This window comes from Rhinolophus sinicus, chromosome 15 (assembly GCF_057876585.1).
Source record: "Rhinolophus sinicus isolate RSI-liver-muscle chromosome 15, RSI-T2T, whole genome shotgun sequence".
In the NCBI taxonomy this organism is placed as follows: domain Eukaryota; kingdom Metazoa; phylum Chordata; class Mammalia; order Chiroptera; family Rhinolophidae; genus Rhinolophus; species Rhinolophus sinicus.
Genome location: NC_142515.1, coordinates 103,021,077 through 103,039,659, shown reverse-complemented (window position 1 = coordinate 103,039,659; position 18,583 = coordinate 103,021,077). Strand labels below are relative to the sequence as shown.

General features: G+C 42.7%; 1 protein-coding gene across 2 annotated transcripts; it reads left to right on the top strand.

The window, feature by feature from the left end:
* Positions 1 to 1,336: 1,336 nt before the first annotated feature.
* Positions 1,337 to 17,574, top strand: LOC109448098 (L-threonine 3-dehydrogenase, mitochondrial). 2 transcript variants are annotated; one of them, XM_088792545.1, is made up of 10 exons: positions 1,347 to 1,479; positions 6,265 to 6,383; positions 9,373 to 9,575; positions 11,117 to 11,159; positions 11,858 to 11,928; positions 13,535 to 13,684; positions 13,783 to 13,955; positions 14,751 to 14,841; positions 15,925 to 16,194; positions 16,807 to 17,574. In XM_088792545.1, the coding sequence occupies exons 3-10, from the start codon at positions 9,389 to 9,391 to the stop codon at positions 16,944 to 16,946; spliced, it is 1,125 nt and encodes a 374-aa protein (XP_088648671.1). In that variant the 5' UTR covers positions 1,347 to 1,479; positions 6,265 to 6,383; positions 9,373 to 9,388; the 3' UTR covers positions 16,947 to 17,574. The 2 variants fall into 2 exon arrangements, with proteins under 2 accessions (XP_019588629.3, XP_088648671.1); XM_019733070.3 differs by lacking the exon at positions 6,265 to 6,383 and having other exon boundaries at positions 1,337 to 1,479.
* The last annotated feature ends 1,009 nt before the right edge of the window (positions 17,575 to 18,583 follow it).

Below are 18,583 nucleotides of genomic sequence, written 5' to 3'. Positions count from 1 at the left end.
CCTGGGTCAGCACTCTGGTCCCCTGAGCCTTCACCGAATGTCTTCATGTCTCTGGGTGGGGCTTCACCTCTTCTACTGTGAAATGGGTATACCTGGCCTTACTAATCTCTAAGGTCTCTTGAGAGGCTAAGCATCTGTAATTAAGATTTCAAAATTCAAGTACATCAGAGACTCATAATGGGTTAGGTCATATTAGAAAACGTGGAAGAAATGGGGCCTCCTAACCCTGAAAAACATAAAATTAGACATATGTCACAAAACCATAGATTCTTAATAGTAAGGAAACCTTAAAGCAAACCCTAATGTGCATGAGAATCCCTTGGAGATCTTGTTAAAATGCAGGTTATGATTCAGTAGATCTGGGCAGGGGACACTTTGTCCAGGGACCACATTTGAACACCAAGCCTCTCTAGGGAAAATGGGTGGTTCTCAGCCTTGACAGCACATTGGAATCCCTTGAGGAGCTTTAAAAAGATACTTATGGCTGGCGTTCTCCCCCCTCCCCCCACCCCCATTCTCAACCGAGATCCTGATTCATTTGGTCTTGAGTGCAGCCTGGGCATTGGAAGGTTCAAAAATTCCCCGATACCAATACACATAGATGCCTGAGAACCACTGCCCTTGTACAAACTTCTCATATTTGAGCACGCATCGCATCACCTAGAGGTCTTGTTCAAACACAGCTCACTGGGCCTTGCCCCCAGAGAACCTGACTCACAAATCTCAGGTTGGGCCTCAAATGTGCATTTCTAATAAGTTCCCAGGGAATATGAACTCGGCTGGTCAGTGGCTTTGGAGGGCCTCTAATTCGATAGCGATGTTTCCCACGTGGGAAACCAAAATGAGGGGACTTGCTCAAGGTCTCTCCGTACCAGATCTCCTCACTCCAGTCCCAGGCTTTTCCCTCAGCCCATCTTTCCAGCTTTTTCTTCTGCGTCCCGCTTTCTTCCCATGTCCAATGCGGAGCCACTAAACGCCAATTCCAGCGGGTTCTCTGGGGAAACCGGCCCCTGGTTTCCCTTCTAGGGGGATGTCCTTGCAGAGCTGCCCCCACCCCGACGGTGCCCACGCGAAGATGGGCAGGCTGGCACCGCCGCTGCGGGAGACGCTGCGCACGGGACTCTACTGCGTCCTTCTCAGGCCTTGAATTCTCCACGGGGTGAGTCGCAGGCAGAGGCGGGTGTGAGGGTGCGCGCGGCCAGGAAGCCTCGGGGACCCGCTGGGAGAGCGCTGCCATTTCAACGGGCGCGCTCCTCCGCCCCAAGCCCCACCCCCAGGTGAACTGGCGCCGACGCCCGAGCGTCCCTGGCCGAAGAAAGGGATTGGCGCGCCGCGGGGCGGGTTCGGGCGCCGAGAGGATAAAGGCGCCGCGCTTCTGCGCCTGGATGGGGATTCTGCTCGCGGTGCTTCGACATTGGGCCACGTGCTGCTCCAGCTCCAGCGCCGCAGCGCAGCGTCTCTGGGTGGCTGCGTCGGAAGGTCAGTGTGGAGGTGGCCGCAGGTTCCCCCCGATGGCTGTCCTGAAGGGCTGAGCACTCTTTGGGAGCAGAGGCCGACGTCGCGGGGCACCCTATTCCCGGCTAGCCGGATCCGTGTGACTCGGACGCGGCGCCGCAGACTGTGTACTCCCCGGCGTGAGCGCGGGTCCCCAACCATCACTGTGGAACTGGGAGGTCAGCGCCGGGACCAAGGGAGGTCCAGAGCTCTGCTGGAGTCCGCAGGGCAAGACACCCTGCCCCTTCCACTTTTTGGAAGGGCGCCCCCCGCCAGGGAATAGGGACAGGAGCGGCTGGACTCATAAAACCGGTTTATCCAGTCGTCTCTCGGGGAGAGTGGGGTCCTACGCCCTTTCCGCAGGGAGCCAGGCTGAGGTCAGAGACCGGTGGGCGGCTCGTCCCTGCGTCTTCTTGGGTGCCCTCTCCCCGGCAGGTGTGCTTGGGAAGACAGGCACGTCCGCTCCGCAGAGCCAGACCTCTCTCTGCAGCTCAGGCTTAGAGCTCCGGGATACCCCCGCCCCGACACTTCGTCTTTCTGACCGTCCCCACAGTAAGGCCAGACTTCACCAGATCGTTGATGGAGTCTTTACATTGTTTGAGCAGCTTGCTAAGTTCTTTTCATAGATTGATTTTTATTAAATTCTTTGAACAATCTAGTTTGGTGGTCCAATCATTGTCCCCTTTCTAGGGGGGAAGAAAATTAAGGTTTGGCAAGGTAGTGTATGTAGGCTCACACAGCAAGGGAGTGTGGTGCCTGTCCTTTGAAAATGCAGGCTGGTGGGTGTTCTTCTGGGGGAAGGGCACGAGGAGCCCCGCAGGAGTGGGCAGAGGGTTGTGGGGAAGATGCCCCCTGCGCGACCAGGGCTGTGTTTTCTTGTTTTCTCTTTTGGGTACCTGATCTCATTTCTTTTCTTGAGGAAGAAGAATGGGGGTGGGTTAGAGACTCAAGGAACCTGGTTTCCTCCCACCTCCTCTTGATAATGAGTATCTGCCCGACCTTGGCCAGCTCAGTTCATTCTGCGAAATGCAGAAAAGATCCCAGCTTCAGGGTTACTGTGAAGGTTAAATAAGAGTTCAGGAAAGCAGGGGCTTGTCAACCCTCAGTAGTTATGAGGTGCCTGATTTTTCCCTTGGGTCATTACAATTAAGAGGACACATTTATTATTATTATTTAATGAACCAGACATTTAAAGCTGAGACTGCCTTGCAAATGTGTTTTATAAGAGTTATTGGTCCTTAAAGCAGAATGCGAGGTGAGAGAACCCAGAAGACATGAACGTGGGCCTGTCCTTAGACGTGGGAGAGGGCACAGGGTCCTGGAAGTTGCAAACTAGGCAATGACTGAGCTTTTGTGAAAGCAGTTTCACCTAGCGCGGAGCAGGAAGCTCCGCCTTGAGGGGCAAGGAAGGAAGGTTTGGAGCAGCTGACCATTCCTGGAGACCCCTCTGACTGGGAGGAAAGATAAAGGCAGTAGAACAATACGTTTCAGCAGGTTCATAAGTGAAGAAAAAACTGATGGGGGTTCAGTGGGACAAGGGCGTGGGAGTTTGGACAAGACTGGGGTTCGGAAGGCAATCGAATTGTCAAGTCTCTGGGGCAGCACTGATCTTTATTGGGTGAATTTTCTAGCTCCTCCGCAATATGTGTATGCACGGACCATTTCTTGGGGCCAGAGACTTTTGTTTTTTAATTTAAATGTTATTTCAAATTGTGGTTTCAGTCACATAACAAAATTTACCATGTTACCCATTTTTAAGTGCACAGTTCAGTAATGGCAAGGGTAGTCATATTGTTGTCCAGCATCTTTAGCTTCATCTTGCATAACAAACTATGCCGATTAATTAAACACTAATATTCCCTTCCCCTTTTGCCCCCCCCTTGGCAACTACCTTTCTACTTCCTATCTCTGATTTTTGACTGCTTTCGAGATAACCCATAACTCATATAAGTGGAATCACACAATATTTGGCCTTTTGTGACTGGCTTATTTACTACTTAGCATAATGTCCTCAAGTTTCATCCATGTTGTCGCATGTGACAGGATCTCCTTTTTCAAGGCTGAAGAACATTCCACTGCATGTATATACCACATTTTCTTGATCCATTCATCCCTCAGGGGCTAAATACTTTTAGCTTCATGCTTAATGTACTGGAGACATTACTTAATACGCCCTTATTTACTATCTCCATGGCTAAGAATGATTAGAGATAGAAGTTTGGGAAGATCACAAGACAGCAAGAACATTAAGGGAAACTGATGGTGCACCCTCAGGGAAAAGGCCTATTTTGTTGGTCTTTAATATTTCAAATTGGAGCTCCTTTTATTATTCCTGAAACAGAATTATCTATCTTCAGAGCAATCACAATTGAAGTAAGCTTTCCCTAAGAAAATAAGTAATTTTTTCTGAGAACAGGTGCATTCTATTTTGTAGTATAGACAAACCCCTTATATTTCTTGTTTTCTCCTTCCTATCTGCCCGTTCAACACAGTGTTTGGTGAATACTGACACACATGAGGCACTAATAGGAATTGCTCATCAGAGGTCACAGCTTTATGAGAGAGGCAGCCATATTGTCTCCTGGCCACTAAAACCAACACATCCCGAACCAAACTCATTTCTCTTCTCACTTGACCTGCTTCTCCAGGAAGCTCATGCTTGCATCAGCACAAATTAGAGACCTCAGTATTATCCTTCTCGATTCCTTTACCATCCCCCTGCCATATCCAAACAATTACCAAAACCAGTTGCGCTCTGAGTCTATCTCTCTCACCCCCACCCTCTTGGTGGTGCCATTACTATTTCACAGTTCTGCTGTGGTTCATGTACATAAGGGTATATTCTAGGAGATGGGAGAGGTTGTGTAATAACCACCCTACAGAGGCCTGGTTGGGGAGGCGTTCCATCATTTCTGGAGGAGAGTCTATCGACCTGTTTCCTTTTTATCCCTTCGCAGTTAAAGTTAACAAGGTGTTTGGGAGAGACAGACTATGGACTATCATCTGATCGTTAAGGAGGGACTGAGAGTCTTCTTTGATGGGTTCCCTATATAAATTCAGTAACTAGCTTGGCAAAGCAAGTATTACTTTAGAACAATTGTTCTAAAAGTGTGATCTGGGGAACGCTGGGGTCCCCTGAGATCTTTCATAGGGTCTGTGAGGTCAAACTATTTTCAAAATAATACTAAGAAGCGATTTGCCTTTTTCTTTTTTTCTCTACAAGTGTACAGTGGAGTTTTCCAGAGGCTACAAAACTTGTCATGAGCTTTTCCTCTGATGGCTTATGAAAGGTGTGCTTGTGTATTCTTGTGTTTCTAGAATCTTGTAAGGGTAGTAGGCTTAGGGTATACATGTGTACATTTTCAGAGATGAACTGTTTGTTCTTAGCCCTTCTACTGTGCACTTACTGGCTACCTTCATTTATATCTGCTGTCATCTGTGACCTCATTTTCTTTTAATAAGGCATTACTTTCAAATTCCTAAGTTTTCCTTGTGCCTATAGGAAAAAACAATAAAAAGTAAGTATACTTTGTAGTTTTGATTTGAAAAGTTTACTGAATTTTTAAATGGTATAAAAATTTTCTCAAATTTACTATTTTATTCTAAAATAAAAGGATGTTAACTTATATAATTTTTATGTTTAAGCATACATTGTTGACTTAAAAGGGGGGTGTTAGAGCACTTGATTTTTCTACTCAAAGCTACACCATCCATGTCTGTAAATGCTAAAAAAAATGAAATAACATACCGGAGTTCCTTGACTTGTTGAAGGAAGGGATTTACTCTAGAGAAATGGGCAAATCTAAAGACATAAAAATATGAATGCTTTCCTCAGTTTTACAGATGTTAGAACTTTACTGTACGTGTCTTATGTCACAGAACTTTTTTTAATAACATGGTTCCAGTAACATTATTCTGAAACCAACCATTCAGAGTTATCTAAACAAAAATGAATTGAATGGCTTAAATGTAGATATGATGAGCTCTTTAGGAGCCAAAAGTTATTCATTACAGCTTCCCAAACTAGAAATGAAAAAGCTATTGAAACATCTAACAGGATAAGTTATCAAATTGCAGTGGCCGGAGGAACACACAATAAAGCTTGGTTCGGATGAAAAAGCGTTGAAAGAAATCATAGTGCCGCCACTTTGTAATAATACAGAAATTTGTCAAATTAAAAATTTAGCTGCAGACATGAAGACTGAGTTAGTATCTTAACAGAAATGTATTGTTGCTTTACAGATGGAAGAATGTACAGTCACGGATGGATTTACCGTTTTGTTTGTATTCTTCTGGTATCAGCTCCGAACCAATCATCAAAGAATATCTTTTTAGTGAATGAATGCTTGCCAGCAAACACAAGCAAGGGCAACATATTCAGTATAGAATAACTTTTTGAATTTCATGGTGTACTCTGGAACACCTGTGCTGTGTTTGCATTGATGACGCAAATACAGTACTGGATAAAACTACTGGTGCCTTTACACAAACCAAGGCCGTGGCAACAAACGGTACCAGTTCACATGGTATTGTTCATATGCTTTCAAGAAAAAAAGGAAAAGAAATTGCCAGTTTTACTTAGGAATGCCCTTTATGGAACAGTAAAAATGATGGATTTTATTCTATCTTGACCCTTGAGGACATATCTTTTTAGTATGCCGTGTGCTGAATGAATGCACTTGTTCTGTGTTGGAGTGTGATGGCTGTCTTGAGGTTAAGCATGTGTATGATTGAATTGTAAGCTGAAATGGACCCCCTTTTTTTTCACAGAGAACCATTTTTGCTTCAAAGAATGACAAACTGTGGTTATTCATTCTTGGATAATTGGAATACGTTTTCTAAAACAAAATGAACCAAGTGAGCCTGTGACTTCAAGGAAACAACTAATGGTATTTGTTGCCAATTAACTTGTGTCTACACCATGAGCTTGATAGCCTCCCAATACTTAGGAATTTTCTGATGAGATCAGTCGTGATATTAACCAGAATGATTTTGACGCTATGTAGGGAAGTGTGTTAACATTTGGAAGCGCTGCATAAATCACTGAATGAGTATTTTCCAAAAGACCAATGCATGAAATTGCAAAATCATGCAGGGGTAAAAGATCCATTCAAAGTATTAGATAGACCATTGGGCTTTAATGTAACAGAGTCTGAAAGGTTCATTGATATGGCTTCAAATTCTACATTGCAACTAACCTTTAAGAAACTACCATGTGTTGAGTTTTGGATATCAAAAATGAGTATCCAGAATTATCTGAAAAAGCTTTTAAAATTCTATTCCTTTTCCCCACTACTTTGCTGGGTGACTCTGGATTTTCTTCAATAAAAGCAACAAACAGATTGAGTGCAAAAACAAATGTTAGAATCCAGCTGTTTCTATCAAGGCAGACATCAAAGAGATGTACAAAATGTAAACCAGTGGCACTCTTCTCACTATTTTTTTTTTGTTTTGAAAATATAGTTTCATAAAAATATGCTTGTTAACATGTTTATTGGTTTTAAATGAATTAAGACGTTAAACATTTCTCAGTTTTGCTTTCTAATACAGCAAACATTGTTAACTATAACCCACATAAACAAAAGCTCGTTGTAGTCCTCAAGTTTTAAGAGTGTGAAGGAGTCCTGAGACCAGCAAACTTGAGAACTGCTGCCTTAAGAGAATCAACTGGAACTTGGCAGTCGCGATATAAACTTGACTTAGAAAAGCTATATGCTGTAGATGGTAGGAAGGGTTTTGTTTGGTTTTGTTTTGTTTGTTTTTAATGTCAGTGCATTGTTAACCAACACAATCCCATATGAGGGGCAACAGTGCTGCTTGGTGGTGAAGCATTGGGTTCTGGAGGAGTGGTGGTTGCCGTGGTTAAAGCCCCATAGTGTAGGGAAGCTCTCCCTGGGATATAGTGAGCATCAAATGTTAGCTATTAACGGCAGTGGAATAGGAAGAACCAATTCAATTATGAATTGTCCACATGGTTCAACTAAAACGCTTTATGTTCAATTAGGAATTTTTGCCTCCTTCCTGCTTTCTCCTTGTGGGGAAAGAGAAGATGAATAGAGTTGTACCTATTTCATATCTTCAGGGTTTGCCTTTTCCATGAAAACCATCTCCTCAACCTTTAAAAGAAAAAAAAATAATAATAACTTTTTCAACTGTGGCCATTTGTCATTTTGTTTTTGGCATTGAGCATTGCTTTTGAGTTTCAAGTGTTCTGGTAAATCTAGCTGCTTCTTGGCTTCCATGCCATCTCCTTGAACTTGGTGAAATAAGTGACTTTGAGAATCAAAGTTCTTACCTGGACTCGGGTGTCAACATGGCTGCAAGGATGTTCTCCCCAAAGGTCTTTTGAGAGATGCTTGAAGAGAACCTCCGGCCTTTTCTGTAACATGGCCCACCCTGGATGCCTCTTTTCCAATCCTGACCCTGAACAGGAAGCCAGAGATGTGCCAGCGAAAGGTTCTCTTCTGCTTCTCTGGGAAAGTTAGTCAGGATGAAGGGCCTCAGGAGGAGGTTTGTAGGACTGCATCTGATGCCGGGGACCTGTTGGGGCCAAGCCACCAACCCAACAGGAGCTGCTGGGGCTCTACCTGCCTTATTTCAGTGGCCTAAAGAACTAAATCACCATGGCTCATACAAGAGTGGTAAAGCATATATTTTCAGAAGAGTGTATTTTCCTTTTGTTTTCTATAATTTGGACTTGAGGGATTACAAGAAAGTTCCTGTTACCTCTGGTGTTTTCATTTAGAATTACTGTTATCTACTCAAAGCACCGAGTTGAATATGGCAGTGGGCTAAATTAATATCTTAAACTGGAAATGTCTTCAACTGTGGTTTACCTTTTCTCCTTTCATGATGCAAAATATAAGATGGTTGAGACCTGGTAATCCCTTTTGAGGGGGTGGGGCACCAGAGTCTGCTCTGAAGGTTCATCTACCAGTTCTTTTGGAAATGTTACCACTGACAGAGATAGGGCCGTGGGGCTGTGTACTGTGTGGAATGGGCCTCACGTTAGAGGGTGGGACGTCTGCTGTTTGAACCATCAGAACAAGCTGTGAGGCTCTGATTTGCTCTTGTGACACACTTGCCTGGTTGCTGGGGAGAGAATGGGGAAAAGGGAAGCCCTGCATGCATTGTCCTGCATGCATTGTCTCAAGCCATGTGTGATTGGACCATCTTGACCTCTTGAGGCCAGAGCTGATTTCATAGTCCGTCAGCGGTAAAGCTGATGAGGCGAAGCTAGACTGAAATATACATGATCTGGGAGGAAAGGAGAAAATGGTTTTTCTAAATAATCCTTTTTAAAGGGATGACATTAAAACAGAAATTAGTCACAGCTTACTAAATATTGCCGGGGGCCTTTTTATCTTAACCATCTGCTTTTCTAGTTTGGTTCATTCTCAAGATAACATCTGAGTGTTTGCTCGAGATTTACAGGGCACTGTGTTATTTAACTTGAGACCTACTTGAACTCTCTGATGGTGTGTGGACAGATTGATAACAGTTGTTTAAATTTAAAGCCTTCCCTAGGATCCACGGACTTGGTGTTTCTGGGTATTATATTATAGTAACCTCCGCCGTGACATTAGCTCCCCATTGATGTCAGCCTTATGCAATTCCAATTCTAAGTCTCTGTCCAGCTTTTGTGTGTCTGCACTTTGTATGAGCAACGTTTTATCCCTTTTCCACAGGGCCTGACTCACGGTGGGTAGGCTCTTGACTGGCACACTCAGCAGTCTCTTTAGTTCAATTCATGAACCCAAAACATGGCTTTGCTCATGAACTGACCCTCTTATGTTAATTTTGGTTAAAGAGTTTATGTTTTGAGGGTTTGGGAGAATAAAAGGTCACGTAATGAACTCGGCTCCTTTTCTCTTACAGGGTACTTGAAGAGAAAATGCCAGTGGTCATTAGGACGCTGCGGCAAACTGTATGCCACGTGCTGCAGAGCACGGCCCGCCGCTGTCGGAAGGCAGCCCTGCCCGGCCTGTGCCCGGGCCCCTCCCCTTGGCAGCTTCCAGTCGATGCCGGCTTCCACTCTGCCTCTTTCTCTGAAACAGACCAGCCACGCGTCTTAATTACAGGTTGCGTTTTCCCCTTTTTTCCATGGATTATTTTGCGGCTGATGATTTTCTTTGCAGCTTCTTTGTGGCTATGTATGTGTTTTTAGAATGTCTAACATGCCACCAGCTGGCACTTATTAATCAGAAACTCCCTTTTCCACTTATGACTTCCTCTGGAATCTTGCAGATCTCAAATCTTCATTTTGTCACTGTTGCCAGCACTTGATTTCTTCCCTGCCATTATTTTTCATTGTCTGAGGGAGGACCGAGGAACCTGGGGGCCCAAAAGCTGCTTTGGAACTCGGTTCCCCATCCCTAGTCTCACGGAGAGGGAGTGTGCGACTAGAGTATGGATTCTGGGATCAGGAGCATCTTTTCTTGGCCAAACTCCGCGATCGAAACTCGGTGTCCTTCATCCCAAGCAGTAATTGCACATTCGTGTGTTGGAGAAGATAAGTTAGGGGCTGTCTGGAGGAACTCGCCCCCCATCTCATATTGTTGTCTGCCTCATCCTCGCCAGAATTGCTTCCTGATCCTCCTTACTTGGTGTCCACCCAACACCTGATTCTATACCCTCCTCACTCCAAACTTTGTCACTCCCATGTACTTCTAGCCTACTCAAGCCCACCTCTGATTTAATTTCCCCCTTTTATTTCCTTCTTGCCAGGTTTTCTTCTCTTGGCTTCTCGTCACAGATGGTGTGTGTGTTCCTTTGCTCTCCTCCCACTGTGAATGGGTTTCCAATGTAGTCGGTTCCCCTCTGCACTTCCGTCTGTGATTCACGCAGCTTGTCTGTGTGTTGTTTTATTCCCTCCTACCCCCACTAACGAAGCATCTTCCAGAGCCCGTGTTAGCATCAGTGGGCCTAGTTTTAGTTCCATGTTAACCAGTGCTTACAGGAAATCCTATTTTCTGTATCTTCCTGCCTCAGTAATTTCTCTCAGATGAAATTTATGATTTTGTTCCCCCAAATGTGTTCCCAACCCACTAGCTCTCCTGTTTCTATCAGTGGCATTTTTAAATGCCATTTTGTTTATGTTAATGACTCCTTATCGATTCAGTTATCAGCCTTTTTTTTCAGATGATTTCTTGGTTTGGGTCCCCCTCTCTCTCCTTTCACATCCCGTTCTAGTTTTAATGGAGGATGGGGTTCTGGAAAATCCCATCAGAGGTTGATATAAACTATTATATTTGTGTTTGAGTATTTTGTTACCCATAGCAGACAAGCTTCAGAACCCATCTAATAATGAAGGCAAGGATGGGAGTGAATTCCTGGCCCGAGGAGCCAGAAGGTTGTCCAGTTTTCTTGTGATTTTTCTGTTTCTGCACCCTGCTCCTCCTCAGGCACTCTATGTGGGTGACACCTTTGTCTCTGAAACTAATATTACCTGCATTCATTTCTGTCTTCCCTTGGAGGAGGCAATTCAATTCTATCAGGCCAACCTGGGGCTTTCCCTAATAAGCTAAGACAACAAATAGAGTCTTATTTCATGATTACATTCTGGAAATAATTGCATTGGTTCGATTTAGATTAAAGTTTTACTTCTTTTCCCTTCATCTAGGGGGTCTTGGCCAGCTGGGAGTGGGGCTTGCTACCTTTCTGAGGTAAGAGCCCTAAAAGTGAAAATTTAAAATCTGAAATTTAAAATTTAAAATTTAAGTTCTTCAGTATGGGAAGCATGTCTTTGCTACCATTTAACCATGTGATCTCTTCTCTCCTCTCTTGCCCCTTACTATTTTTAAGATCTCCTATCTAAACGACTGTTTAGAATACATTTCATTTTGCCTCCCAGGTAGACATTATTGCAGGTCCTTGACTCAGCATCCCCTACACTGATCAGTTACCCACCCTGTTTTCTAACTGAGACAGAGTAAGACACAGAACTCCAGAAGAATCACTTGATTTTCAGATGTTTGGGGGCAGAGGGATATGCATACAGAAACTGACAAGAACGGTGTGGGATTCGGAGAGAGTGGGATGAATGGAGAGTGGGATGAATGGAGAGTGGGATAACGGAGGAGAGAAGGATGAGGAGGGAGAGGTAAAAACTTAGGGCTACTGGTGGCAAACATAGGGGTGAAAATGGGGTGATAGTAGAAATAGAGGATGGGGCCAGGAGTAGGCAGAGGGAGGCCTGAGTGTGGCCCGCACTGAAGGTGTGTGTGTTTGGGAAGAAGAGGGAGGAAAGGCAAGAAAAGGAAGGATTTGGAGGCTGACAGGAAATTACACTTCCTGTTTGAAAGATTGTTTTCATAGGACAAGTTATATCCTAGATATACTAACTTACGTGTATTGATTTTAGGAAACGATTTGGGAAGGATAATGTGATTTTGTCTGACATAAGGAAACCCTCTGATCACATCTTCCGTAGTGGTAAGACGTCATTATGGCTTGCTTTTATTTTTAGCTTTAATTTTCAAAGTACAGTTGGAAAGGCAGCTCATGGAATCAGTGTGGGCAACAGCTCATTGCCAGGCTTGTGAGTTAAAGAGACGTTATCGAGGCACAGTTGTGTCTCTTAAAAAAATGTCGTATTTTTGTTCTCGGTAGTTCTGTACAATGTCTACAATAACACTGCTGCTTATTCATGTGTTACAAGAACATCAGAGTTCTTCTACACGTGAGGTAAAATTTTGGAATAATGTCTTTGGATGTCATTTGGAGTAGTATCTTTGAAATAAAAACTTTGATTCCTGTCTTTTTGAGTTTTTAGTTAACTTCTTGGCTCAGAGAGCAAACAAGCAAAAATCATGTTCTGTAAGGAAGAAAAGGAACTTAAAAATTTTGGAGAGGAGCAGCCAGTTAGCTCAGTTGGTTAGAGCACAGTGCTCTTAACAAGGTTGCCGGTTTGATCCCCACATGGGCCACTGTGAGCTGCGCCCTCCACAACTGGATTGAAACAACTAACTGACTTGGAGCTGATGCATCCTAGAAAAACACACTTTAAAAAAGTTTTAAAAAACTTTTTGGAGAAATTAATCCTCATATTTCAACATGGACTTGGACTTAAATTACTGTACACACACACACACACACACACACACACACACACACACACACACCTCAAACTCCTGTAGTCAAATTTTCCACTAGCTCAGAATCATTTTTATAATGTCTTCGAATCCTGCCTGGTTCAGTGTCATCCTGTTGCAACTTACAGTAATTTGCTCTTTGGGGAAGAGCAGTAATTTGCTATCAGTGGGGAAAATTGGCATTGAACAAAATCGGCTCCCCCTCTCGCCTAACCAGATATGATGAAATCATGATTTGTCATTCTTCTGGACCAGGGGTGTCAAAACTGCAGCCCGCAATCCATTGTTAATTGGCCCGCAGCAAATTCCAAAAATATATTTATTTTACTTAAATAAACCAGGTGAGGCAATATGTACTTCACCTCGAGTGAGTGGCCCGGCTGTTTGTGTATTTTATCGCATATGGCCCTTGGTAAAAAACGTTGAAAAAAGTTTGGACACCCTGTTCTGGACCATGGTTTTTTATGGGGTTTTTTCCCAACCCATTTCTCTATTCCTTTTAAAATTTGTAACTTTTAAGCAGAGTGAAATCACTCTGCATGTAGGGTTGGTATTAACAGTACCAACTGGAACCAGCTGCCTGGTTATGACATTTCTTCCACCTACTCTCTATTTGATCCTGGCAAGTTTTAACCACTCTGTGCCTCAATTTCCTCGTCAGTAAATGTATCTGCCTCAAATGCCATGTGAGAGCTAAATATACAGAGAGCCCTTAGAATAGTGCCTGTAAGTCGCAATCCTATTTAAGCAATGGCTATGATTAGCTGTGGGGTGGTTGGAGTTGGTGATTCTTCCATAACAAAAATGCTACATGATGTCTAAGTGGTTCGGTTACCCAGTTGGTACTAATGGAATCCACAAGTCAACAGCAGAGAGGGGAAAGGTCCAGTTAGCTCTTCAAATCCAAAACTTTTTTTACTTCCATGGTTTCACCATTTTCCTTGCAGGCCCATTTATTTATTCCGACATTCTGGATTACAAGAATCTTAGAGAGACAGTGGTAAACCATCGCATTACCTGGTTGTTTCATTATAGCGCTTTGCTCAGTGCAGTTGGAGAAGCAAACGTATCCTTGGCAAGAGCTGTCAATATCACAGGTAAGTCTCTGAATCTTGCCCAAAATGATCTGTTTCCCAATTTTTCCAGTTCTTTGGTAAAAGATTTTTCAGATTGTGATACTGTCTGTTGGTTTCAGGATTGCATAATATTCTGGATGTTGCCACAGAACACAATTTGCGATTGTTTGTGCCCAGCACGATCGGAGCTTTTGGACCCACTTCTCCCCGGAACCCAACCCCTGATCTCTGCACCCAGAGACCAAGGACAATCTACGGGGTGTCCAAGGTCCACGCGGAGCTCATGGGAGAAGTACGCATTACTTGGCCAGATGTCTCAGTGTTTCCCTTTCTACTCTTTTTGTCTCAAACACCTGCTGATTCTTCCTTGGAGGGGACTTTCCTGTTCCCCTGGTTCTAGCCCCCAGAAATTCTCCTACACTGATTGTTTGCCAAGCAGCAGGTACGATAGCTCCAGAAGAACTCCTCAGCCATATGGTAATAGTCATGCCTCCGAGAGGCCCCTCAAATGGCATTTGCTACCTGTTTTATTTGTACTGCACTATTCTTTCAGGCTCCCATATTGGTAGTTATTGGTGGTAGTTTAAAAACTTTATATTATGGAAAACTTCAAATGTCTTTTTGGTTTTATTTTATATTTTTATACTTTGTCTTTGTAACTCTATAGCAGACTTTTGTTGGTGTCTGATCCTTTAGCTGATATATCACAGTCATTGCTCTCGTGTCACCCACTGTCCTCCCCTGTACTCCTTGCAGTGCTTCATGGCAGGGACCTGCTCATGGAGAATTGTGTAGCACAATGAGCAGGGAGTCCCTTCCAATGAAAGGCTGGAAACCCCTACTGTAAGCTGATGTATTAGTTACCATGTTGATGGATCCGCAGAATGATGGTTATGTGAAGATAAAAACTGAAGGGTTATTAAAGAAAAATGAGCGACACTTAGAAATTCTAGAATCTGCCTTTCCTTTAGGAGAATTGTAGTATAACTGCATGGGATAATATTTCAGAAAAAGTCTGTTATTTCTTTGTATTGCTGTATCTGATTTGAAAGATTCTTTTTAAAAGCGAGTGTTCTCTTTTTTGTAGTATTATTATTACCGGTATGGGTTAGATTTCCGATGCTTGAGATATCCCGGCATCATTTCAGCTGACTCCCAACCTGGAGGAGGAACAACTGGTACGTGTTGTTTCCTATCTCTTTTGTGTGTAAGATAGGCTTTCTGTGTGTAAGACGGGGAAGACTGCTGATGGGTCTGTCATCTTTTTAGCCATATGCTGACTGAGTTTCTGCATCCTCTCCAGGAAGTGCATCTCGAAGCTCATCGTATCCTATTGTTGTATCCTATTGACTTACACTTGCCAGTGTTGTAAATCCAGCTCAGGTCAGCCATCCACAGTGCTGGAATCAAACAGATAATATTCGAGAGCAAACGTGTTACCACAATGTAGGAAGACAACAAATAAGAAATAGCCTCTTTCTTTGAATACAGCCTTTATTTCTTAATACAGAGAACCTTATTGAAATGGAATCTATATATTGCATAGTTAAAAGGAACATAAGCATTGTTATTAGTAGTAGTGGTGGTAGTATCATTGGTGTGGACTCAAGCATGCATTGTATTCAGTAGCTCCTACATTAGAAATCCCATATGAGGGGTCCTGAGATGCAATATAAAAGATATTTGACAAAAATCTGAAAGAATTTAAAGGAGGCTCCGTTTTGGTTACTTTTAAAAAGCTTTTGCCTTAATGTGCTTCTCCAACTGGGAACCCCTGGGGATCCCTGAGACCCTGTTCAGATGTCCAAGAGGTCAAAACTATTTTTATGTGAATACTGAGATGTTATTTGCCTTTTCACTCTCCTTTACAAGTGTACCGTGGAGTTGTTCAGAGGCTAGGTGATGGTGATAGCACAGCAGACTGAATACAGAAGCAGATGGGGTGCTCCAGTTATCGCCTATTAAGCCAGATAGTAAAGAGATTTTCAAAACATAAAACATGCCATTCTTCTCACTTAATTTTCTTTGGTTTGGAAAGTATGTTATTATTCACATAAAATATCATACATATGAAGTCTCAGTTAACTTCTGATGTAGTAAATATTGATGCAATTCACGTTAATAAAACCTCTTTGGGGGTCATCAGTGTTTTGTTTTGTTTAAGAACATAAAGAGGTTTTGAGAGTAAGATGTTTGAGAACTACTGCCTTAATGCACGAGCCTCGTTCATGATTTTGTTCTAAGACAAGATTCTCTTTCAGACTACGCAGTCCAGATTTTCCACGATGCTGTAAAGAATGGCAAATTTGAGTGCAACCTGAAAGCCAGCACGAGGCTCCCGATGATGTACATCGATGACTGCATTAGGGCCACCCTGGAAGTGATGGAAGCCCCGGCCGAGTCCCTCTCCATGAGGACCTACAACGTCAACGCCATGAGCTTCTCCCCCGAGGAACTGGCCCAGGAGGTCCTGAAGCACGTACCAGAATTCCAGATCACTTACAACGTGGATTCTGTTCGACAGGCCATAGGTTGGTATAGCATTGCAAACCCTTCAAAACCAAAATTAAACTTCGGTTTGCACTATGAGTCCCTTGAGAACATAAACTGTGGAGGATAAAGAGAGCATGGTGCCTTCCCAGGGGTCCTGACACGTTCTGGAGAAGGAGCAATTGTTGAGCCAAAGCCTGTAGATGCTGCAGTTTTGGGAAATGATATCTAAAGGGGATGGAGTAGCTTCATTTCAAATAAACAACAGCTTGTCAGCATTTTACAGTTTAAACATAAAACAAGAAGACATGAGATGCAAACCGCCCTGGGTTTTAAATGCTGTGATTGTGCCATTCTGTGGCCCTGAGCACCGTTTGAGTATAAGATTCCTACCTTATGAGTTTGCTTGCGGTTTTAATAGTATGTGACAATTCACAGTGTCTGACAGTAGACAAGTAATACAATCTTCCAATCTAAGAGGGTGACTATGTGTGTGCAAAGTAGCTGCCCTGGTCTGCTCAAAAGGGGCGTTTGAAAGACAGAATTTCTTGTGTGGTACCTTGTATGATAGACCTTTCGATAAAATTGTTGGAGACCTTTTTGCGGCTCTAGAGCCTGAAAAACTTAAGCTCTTCTTCTATATCTTTTCCCAGCCGACAGTTGGCCCATGAACTTTGATGACAGCAATGCTCGGAAGGACTGGGGATGGAAACATGATTTTGATCTTCCAGACTTGGTGACGACCATGTTGAACTTCCATGGTTTCGATACCAGAGTTGCTCAAGCTAACTGAGGGAGTCAAAAGAAAGAGCTTGTGCCTCTTGAACCTCTGTCAAAGGAAAACAGTAGTGACCCTAAGGTTAAAGACCCCTAAGAACCTAGATTATTGGAGTCAAAGACCTCATTGGACTAAATTTTGGCAGCTCACATTGAACTGCCAGATAGAGAATCGAGTTGGCTTTGGCATTTTCACAATGCTGTCGGTTAGGTGGTAGGACTTGTAAAGCTTTGCTCTTTGCCTAAACTTGTCCAAACACACATATCACAGAATGAAGACTGAAGTTGTAACAGTTTCTATTTCCCTAATTAAAATGAAGTGACCATTTCTGGGAAGGTGAAAGTATGTGACGGTTGTGTTTAATTAAATTTCATTTAAATATCACTCCTAAGACTTTATTATTCTCTTGACTAGAGACTAAAGATTACATTTTAGAGACTATCAAAGATGCTCTCCTAATTTAAAAGTATTCTTTCCTGTCCCATCAGAACATAAAATGTGTTTGATATCTTTATTAATCCCATGTTCACAATGCTGAAGAGATTTTAACACTTTTTCAAAAATGATCATTTCTCATTTATTTTTCTGTAAGAAAGTATGTCTGTAGGAAATTAAGAAAATAAAAGAAGATGTAACTAGTAAAGGGCATGTCACCTGTTATTTTGATTGCCTTCCCATTAGTAAGCTATGGTCATTAGCAGGAATATAATTCCCTTACCTGACAATGTCAGTCTCTCAGAGGAGCTTGTCTAAATATGCAGGTTTCTGGGCTCCACCCCTTCACGTTGTCTCAATAAATGGGGACGGGCATCTCGAAGTGCCACTAGTCCTATTGCAGCTCTGGCCCACTTGTGTAGACCAGTTCCAAACACTATTTTCTAAAGAGAGCTTTCTTGTTACAGCCTTTTTTATATGCTCTTAGACTGAGACTTCAGAGGAGCTACTCTAAACCCTCAGAAGCCATTACTGTATAGATATATACAGATTTACTGTTTTTCCAACTACCTCAGGACGTGCTACATGTGGAATCACTAAAAGGTGAAATGGCACAGATGAATCATGGGTATATTGGTAAACAGCTGTCAAGGATTAAAAGGCATTTATTATATGTGCTTAATGACAATGTTATGTGTTTGGAATTTTTAACAGCTAGGCAGAAACGTAATTTTCCTGGAGGCATAACTGGATTTATATTTAACATATAACTGGAGAACTTCTAGATAATTGAATTATTTAATAAGTTTTGTTGATATAATTCTTCCCCTTACATAGCATAATTAACCTTACATCTCTACGTTTTATTTTCTAAAACCAAACAGATAGTAATGAGCTTTTCTGTTTTACAGCTTTATTGAGATATATTTCATATACTGTAAAATTCAGTATATGGTAATTAGCTGTATATGGTAATTAGATTTTTCAGTATATTCACAGAGTTGTGCAGCCATCACCATAATCTAATTTTAGGCCATGTCAGCATCCCACAAAGAACCACATACTAGCCCTCCTCACCCTAGGCAACCAACAGTTTACTTTCTGTGTCTACGGATTTGCCTATTCTGGACATTTCACATCAGTGGAATCATACAATATATAGTCTTTTGTGAATGGCTTCTTTAGCTTAGCATAATGTTTTCAAGGTTCATGTTATA

Excerpts from the sequence above, each read along its gene's own strand:
- LOC109448098 (XM_019733070.3), top strand. The coding sequence starts at position 9,389 with ATGCCAGTGGTCATTAGGACGCTGCGGCAAACTGTATGCCACGTGCTG. Across the intron at positions 11,160-11,857 it reads GGGCTTGCTACCTTTCTGAG|GAAACGATTTGGGAAGGATA; the intron begins GTAAGAGCCCTA and ends TATTGATTTTAG. Across the intron at positions 14,842-15,924 it reads ACCTGGAGGAGGAACAACTG|ACTACGCAGTCCAGATTTTC; the intron begins GTACGTGTTGTT and ends ATTCTCTTTCAG.